Source organism: Benincasa hispida, chromosome 11, assembly GCF_009727055.1.
Source record: "Benincasa hispida cultivar B227 chromosome 11, ASM972705v1, whole genome shotgun sequence".
NCBI classification, from domain to species: domain Eukaryota; kingdom Viridiplantae; phylum Streptophyta; class Magnoliopsida; order Cucurbitales; family Cucurbitaceae; genus Benincasa; species Benincasa hispida.
In genome coordinates this window covers 52,580,852-52,588,102 of record NC_052359.1, presented here as the reverse complement: position 1 = coordinate 52,588,102, position 7,251 = coordinate 52,580,852, and the positions used below count along the sequence as shown (strand labels likewise).

At 37.9% G+C, this 7,251-nt stretch overlaps 3 protein-coding genes across 3 annotated transcripts; 1 reads left to right on the top strand and 2 right to left on the bottom strand.

Annotated features, from left to right (window-relative positions):
* Nucleotides 1–761: 761 nt before the first annotated feature.
* Nucleotides 762–2,079, top strand: LOC120090175 (probable pyridoxal 5'-phosphate synthase subunit PDX1). The gene has a single exon (XM_039047698.1). It carries the CDS (start codon nt 901–903, stop codon nt 1,825–1,827), a length of 927 nt encoding a protein of 308 aa, XP_038903626.1. The 5' UTR covers nt 762–900; the 3' UTR covers nt 1,828–2,079.
* LOC120090177 (rhodanese-like domain-containing protein 10) lies at nt 2,019–4,375 on the bottom strand. Its single transcript, XM_039047700.1, has 2 exons — nt 3,751–4,375; nt 2,019–2,353 (listed from the first exon to the last, which is right to left on the bottom strand). The coding sequence occupies exons 1-2, from the start codon at nt 4,194–4,196 to the stop codon at nt 2,152–2,154; spliced, it is 648 nt and encodes a 215-aa protein (XP_038903628.1). The 5' UTR covers nt 4,197–4,375; the 3' UTR covers nt 2,019–2,151.
* A 154-nt stretch (nt 4,376–4,529) lies between these two features.
* On the bottom strand, nt 4,530–6,937 carry LOC120090176 (CTD nuclear envelope phosphatase 1-like). Its single transcript, XM_039047699.1, has 6 exons — nt 6,368–6,937; nt 5,897–6,025; nt 5,682–5,802; nt 5,518–5,599; nt 5,020–5,173; nt 4,530–4,927 (listed from the first exon to the last, which is right to left on the bottom strand). Exons 1-6 carry the CDS (start codon nt 6,668–6,670, stop codon nt 4,811–4,813), a joined length of 906 nt encoding a protein of 301 aa, XP_038903627.1. The 5' UTR covers nt 6,671–6,937; the 3' UTR covers nt 4,530–4,810.
* Between the last annotated feature and the right edge of the window lie 314 nt (nt 6,938–7,251).

Here is a 7,251-nt window from a genome sequence, read left to right as displayed (position 1 = left end):
GAAAAAAGGTATTGTTAATTGAAGTGAGAAATAAGTTGTTAAATTTAGAATAAGGAGTGTAATCGTTAATTTAAAATGGTTGGTTAAAATGGGAAGGGTTAAATTTAGAATGATCGGGTTTAGTTTTAAAACAAGTGGAATGTTGAACAACGCAATCTTTTCCTTAAAATATTTGTTCTGAAGAACTTTAAAACTACAATATTTATATAAATAATTTGGAAATATCTTTTTCTAAAAGGATCCAAATATCTAATTTATTTATAAACAAAATAAAATATTAAAATTTTCTATTCTGTCATTTTATTATATTTAAAAATTTCATTATTTAAAATGATTTCTCTTTTATAAATAGCCTAAAAAAAAAAGTCCGGTTCATCGAGCAAAACTTACCTTATAGATATTATTGTGATAAAATCATCTTATTTATGTAATTTTAAAAAATAAATAAATAAAAGAAAAAGAATTAAGTAAAAAGAACCTAACGAACCAGCGGTTGCCACGTATCAAAGCTCAAAGTGCGCAAACCGAGGGCTTCAGGCATCAAAATTCGTGGCTTCAATTGGAACTAATAAACATGGAAACCACGTCCATTGTAACGCTCCCTGATGTCTTCTTTACAACCGTTGGATTTGAATACTTTTTTCAACGATTGACGACTCGATGGACCCACTTCCATCTATTCCACGCGCGTAGGCTTGACGTGTGGCCTACGCTTCTCTTCTCGATAAGATCATTCGAGAACATCCTTTACTTAAATCACCGTTCTCTGCCTCCATTTCTCGTCACTTCTTCTTCTTCTTCTTCTTCTTCTTCTTCTTCTTTTTCTTCTTCACTGCGGCGGATTCTTCACCCGTCTCTTCTCATACGCCGCCTTATTCTTCGTTTCATTTTCCGGCGAAAATGGCAGGATCCGGTGTTGTAGCGGTGTACGGGAACGGAGCTCTCACTGAGACGAAGCAATCCCCCTTTTCTGTGAAAGTTGGATTGGCTCAAATGCTCCGCGGCGGCGTAATAATGGACGTCGTCAACGCCGAGCAAGCTCGTGTCGCTGAAGAGGCCGGAGCTTGCGCCGTCATGGCTCTTGAAAGAGTTCCTGCAGATATCCGAGCCCAAGGCGGCGTCGCCAGAATGAGTGACCCTCAACTCATCAAGGAAATCAAACAAGCCGTCACGATTCCGGTCATGGCGAAGGCTCGAATCGGTCATTTCGTTGAAGCTCAGATTCTCGAAGCCATTGGTATCGACTATGTGGATGAGAGCGAAGTTCTTACTCTAGCTGATGAAGAAAACCACATCAACAAGCACAATTTCCGCATTCCTTTTGTCTGTGGCTGCCGTAACCTCGGTGAGGCGCTGCGACGTATTCGTGAAGGGGCGGCGATGATCAGAACCAAGGGCGAGGCCGGTACCGGCAATATCATTGAGGCGGTGCGGCACGTGCGGTCCGTGATGGGCGATATCAGGTTGTTGAGGAACATGGACGACGACGAGGTCTTTACTTTCGCGAAGAAGATCGCTGCGCCGTACGATTTGGTTCTGCAGACGAAGCAGCTCGGGAGGCTTCCGGTGGTTCAATTTGCCGCCGGTGGTGTAGCGACGCCCGCGGATGCAGCGCTGATGATGCAGCTCGGTTGCGATGGCGTGTTCGTCGGCTCCGGTGTGTTCAAGAGCGGCGACCCGGCAAGGCGAGCCAGAGCGATTGTTCAGGCCGTTACTCATTACAACGATCCGGAGGTGCTGGCGGAAGTGAGCTGTGGGCTCGGCGAGGCCATGGTCGGACTGAACTTGAACGAAAAGGTTGAAAGGTTCGCCAATAGATCGGAATAAACCATCTTCTGGTATAACAATTTCGAATCCCTTTTCTTTGGATCTGGGAAACTATAGTTTCTAGCAATTTACGTCTAAACATATATAGCTATAAGGAATTTGATTTCCTGTTTGGATTGAATTGCTTTCAAATCCATCTTCATTCCTCCTTGAACATCTTGAACTATAATGTTACTTTAAAATCCTTTGTGTTTCATTTGTGGTGGAGTTTTCACACCTTTGAATGTATTGGATTTCTCAAGATTATTACAACAATCTGTCCATTTAATCCATTAACTTGCTTCAAGCTATTTAGTTTCGATACAAACAATGTAAAAAATGGAATCAGCTGTTTTTGCCCACAGCTTGCAACAGGATAAGCAATTGGAGGAAGTAGTAAGAAACTCCTCCGATTGTTGCGTATTGTAGTTTCTCAGGCCCTTCAACAGCCAGGAAGTCGCTCTCATCGGAACGATTGAAGCCTCCGGCCAGCCACCTCAAGTTCTTGTAACCTTCGTTGTATAACTTTGATACTGCGATCAAAGACCTGAGCTTGGAAAGCACAAGTGAAAGATAAAGCCAAGAAGACAAGGATTCACCTTTTGGTTAAATATTTACATGGTTTGATGTCTATATGGAAAGTAAAATGTGCAGTGGGCAAGAAGAATTTTGGACCATTTCTATACTCCAACCCCTGGATTACGATATTATCAGTTCATTTGGCTGACATTTGGTCCTGGAGCTTTAACCAACATCTAATTAGTTTTTCAACTTTTCAAATTTAGTTGAATTTTGGATCTAAGTTTCAACTTTATTATATCTTTGAGATTCGTGAGATATTTAATTTCTAATAAAAATCAATGGTATCTTTCCAAATTGAAAGTTTTTTTTTTTTTTTTAAAAAAAAAAAAAAAATTAAACAAACGAAATAAACCAAACACTCTCCTTCAGAGAGGTATTATTCCAGGCCGAAGAAGACCTAGAAGATGATGCCAAATAGAAAGTTGAAAATAAGGTAGTTTTGCATTAGCAAATTTAAAATGTGTTTAAATTTATAAACCATGAAATTAATTAAAGTTACCACTCAATAAGTTGTTAATTAACTTATTAACATGCTTTTAGGATTATATACTTCATAATGTTACTTAATACATGCTATAATTTTTCATGAAGTATGATATTTCTCGATGTTTTTATTTAATATTATTTTAATTAATAATGTATTTAAAGGCAATATGAAAACATAAAATAGATTGCTAACTATATAGCTTATAATTGATCTATCATACAGACTCTAAAAAGTGAAGCATAGGTCGAGTGAATATTAAAAACGTCAAATAGGTCCAGAATTTAATAAATACAAAAATTCCGTTCAAGGACATTGAAGTTATAAAATTAATTTTTTTAATAATTTATTAGACATTTTCTAAAGTTTAATAATCTATTAGAAAGAATAAGAAAACTTCAAAGACCGGATTGAATACATTTTGAAATTATGAATTAAAGGGAAAATAGCGTTCTATTGTTATTCAACTTTATAATTTCAAAAGCAACTTTTCTAAGTTTTCTTTCTACAAAATCAAAATTGAACATTGATGGGGTATTAAATAACTCAAGTTTGGTTGCAACTCCATCTTATAACGTAAGACCTCAAATATTCTTACTCCAATGTGTTAACTCCAAACTTCATAACTTAACTCGACTTCCTAAACACCTCTTTCAGCTCTAGATTCATATCAGCAAAAACAAAATCAACAGGAAAGGGGGAAGAAAAAAAAAAAAATCAAATCTTCCATAAAGATGAAGATAGAAAGAATAAAAAAGGGTACCGACGATTGAGTGGATACTCGATAAGAAAGGAATTAGCCGAAGAAATATTGGCAGCCACAAGAAAGCCACCGCTAAAAGTGAACTGAATTGCAAAAAGAAAGATAAAAATCTCACCTTAGCCCTTCCCCACAAGCCACAAGAAGCTTGGTGTTCTTATCAGGAACAGCCGCCTCCACTTCACCAATAAAATCAGGATTCAAGGTCGTCAAGTATTGGCCAGTCCAAAGTCCAATGTAACCAAAATGCACCCATTTCTTCAAAAGACCAATAAGACCATAATCCTCGTCCTTCACAAACAGCGCCACATGAACTGATCCTTTCACTCTAGCTTTCTCCCACTCCCATGCCGGCCTTATGTCCAATAGTCTATACCCCTCGGAATCTATGGCCGTTGCTGCTTCCTTTGGCCTAATTGCCTCAACCTCGCCGGATTTCAGCAGCTCCTGAGCATTTTTAGCAACGGCTCTCACCAGAGAAACGGTGGTCCTCTGGCCGGTGAGTGGCGGTGGTGGTCTTTGCCTTATCGGTACACCATAAAGATGGCTGAGCTGCACCGCCATGGCTTCCCTCCTTACAGTAGTCTCGAACTGTCTCTCAACTTATCCAATGCCAAATGGCAACTTCTCTGTTACTCATCAAAATGTGTCATCGCTGTCACTTCTGTTCTGTTTAAAAAGATACCAAACAAACAGGCCCTTGTTTTCCTCCATGAAAACCATTTATGGGCCTTCTTCTTTCCACGAAGAAGCCCAGGAGAACTTGTAATTTGGTCTTCGGTTTTACAATATCTGAAGCTCTTCCTATACAGAAAGAAACTATGAAGTAGAGAGGAATATGGTATTAAGTTTCCAAAGGAGCTCATTTTAAGCTAAAACCGAACACTCACGCTTGGGTAACAAAATTCTACAAAAACATCTGATTTCCTTATGATGTCCTGAAGTGTAATTATACAAAAGAATTTAAGATTTAAGAGTACACCTCTTTCAATGATTGCAGTCTTGCTGAATCAATACAGTGACCTAAGGTGGATATTACATACATTTGTGGACATATCTGGAGTTTCTTCTTACTCCATCTCCTAAAGTTCTAAATGGAAAGAATGTGCAGACTGACTTTATAGTTTATAGCATGCTCCATTCGACATGTAGCTACTATCTGTCTTGTACTTCTCAAACTAAGAAATTCCATGAATCTGAAACCATTCAGGCATGTGAAATTTTTCATATAGAATAGGTCTGACGTCTTTTTCCAGGGCGAGGTGTTTGAGGAGGGGGAGGAGGACCTCTAAAAGCTGAAGAAGGCACATAACAGAGGGTAAGTGAGTATCTAATGGACCATCCATAATTATGTTAAGAAAGTTGTTATTGGAAGAGAAGTTTCTACCTGATTATCAGAAGGCTGTGCTGGAGAGAATGGAAGGCATGGGATTCCATTCATTGGTTGCAGCAAGAAACTAAAAGGGTTGTTGTCGATAATAACAATTCGTGAGAGATCTCTCTGTATACAGGTTAGATCTTTTACGTGTTCTCTGTATTCTCTGCAATTTAAAGATACATATTTAAAAATTGAGAAAGAAAAAAAGAACCTTAAAGTTCTAAATAGATAGTCATTATTTCCATATCCTAACTCTATATTTAACAGCCAGAACGGATGAAAAAGATGCTGCCAAGAATCAATAAATTTTGAACCCAAATATGTAGTCTTTGAACCTAAAGCCAAAAACATGTACAATGCCTTAAAACATAAAATCTGTCATCAAAGGAAATGCTTGCTCAATTGAGCTCTATTCCAGTCAAAGAGTAATCTCAGATTCCAAACTCAATAGAAGTAAACTATATTATGCCGAAGATATTATTCCTGCAAATAAGAAGAAACACTTACGTGCTAACTGTTGATGGTCGATAAAGTCGAAGGCTAAATCTTCCCTCTGTATCTATTCTGTCGACCAGTGGTTTAGCATAACCTGTACATTTGCAAGAGACCAGATATGACAATAAAATAGCCAGAGAAAAGTTGCAAAAGATACTGATAAATCAATGCCATACCTTCAAGACCAGCAGTGAATAAAATAAGTTCAGCAAATTCAGCAGCCTGGCTCAAGAACTCATGCAATCCAGGACGTTCGAATACGGTTACATAACTAATCTTTGGCTTTCCTTCAATTTCCTTCAATAGGGCCACCAAAGTTAATCGATAAAATATATATTTCAAAGAAAGCTTAGAAATACTGTAGGCTTGAAAGAGAAATCTCTAGAGGTACCTTGTCCGAGGATACACATTCCAGCTCAAACCAATTCAAGCCAGCTTCTGTTGCTTGAGTGCGAAAAACGGCTGGCAAACTGGAAGTTTCATAAGCACAAACCAAGGTTTCATCTAAATCAAGAACCACCTGAATGAGCAATTGAAGCATTAAATGCAAAAACTGTATAGTAACCTTGATTCATTTTCAACATTATACCAATAGGTCTCCGAATAAAGATAGTAATGATAGCTAAAACAAATACGGTAAAAGTCCATTACCAACGGAAATGAGAATTCAATTCAACATGATAACAGCTAAAAAATGAAATCACGTACAAAAAACTTAAACTACCAGAAAATCAGACAATCGCAAGCTGAAATAGAGCCAGTTCCTAGTGTCGACTGCTTTTACTATGTCCTCAATCATCGATTTAGCCTCAGATGTTTTTCAAAAATATAGAAGGAAAGAAGAAAACGCGACGAACATTACCGTCATTTTTTCGAGAGGGCGATCTTGACTTCCGCCACCATCCACATCACTTAGAGAGCTAAGTTTCTTTGCTGAAAACTGATGAAGAGGAAGCTCAGCAGCAGGCAAGGGTTTAAAAGAGGGCGCAGATGAGGGAAGAAGAGGAAATCTGAAACCGACGTAGGACAAAATCTGAGGCAAAGAAGGAGCACCGCGCACGATCTGAACAATTATATGAAAAAAGAAAGAGAGCCAATCCATGAAAGCTTGCCATACTTGCAGAGACCTCGGCGTACAGACCTCCGTTTGACCTATCTGCGCCATATCCACCGTGAATCTTAGAAACAGAGAGATCCCCAAAATTGACTCAATTCTACAGGAAGAATACACAATTCTGCTTCTCTCTCTCAATCATTTTCAACAATCGACAAGGATTAAAAATGCGATAAAGCAGTTGGAAAATTCTGTGGCCGACGGAGTTATGGCGGTGATGGTGGCCGGTGGCTTTTTGCCGCCTTGGTCCGTCTTGAAGGCCTACTTCTTACTTTTCCTTTCTTAAAATGACTTAATTAATAATTATCCTTTTGTTCTAGCCAAAGATAGCTGTGATTTATTCCAATTTATTGATATTAAATATTAAATAATATTATTATTAAAATAGTATTTATGGTTCATGAACTAGCCCCCAACACATCGCCGTCAACTAAATTTAAATAAAGTAAAATAAAATAATTCTAAAATTTGTTTTATTTTACTTGGATTTGGTATCTTAGTTGAATTGTAATTCCAGCCATTTGCTTATTTTTATTATGTTTTTTGAGTTTTAAAACTGAGAGCAATTAACCAGAAAAAAGATGAAGTTAGAGTTGCTATGGTAGATTCTTACACCGAAAATTCTTTTTGCA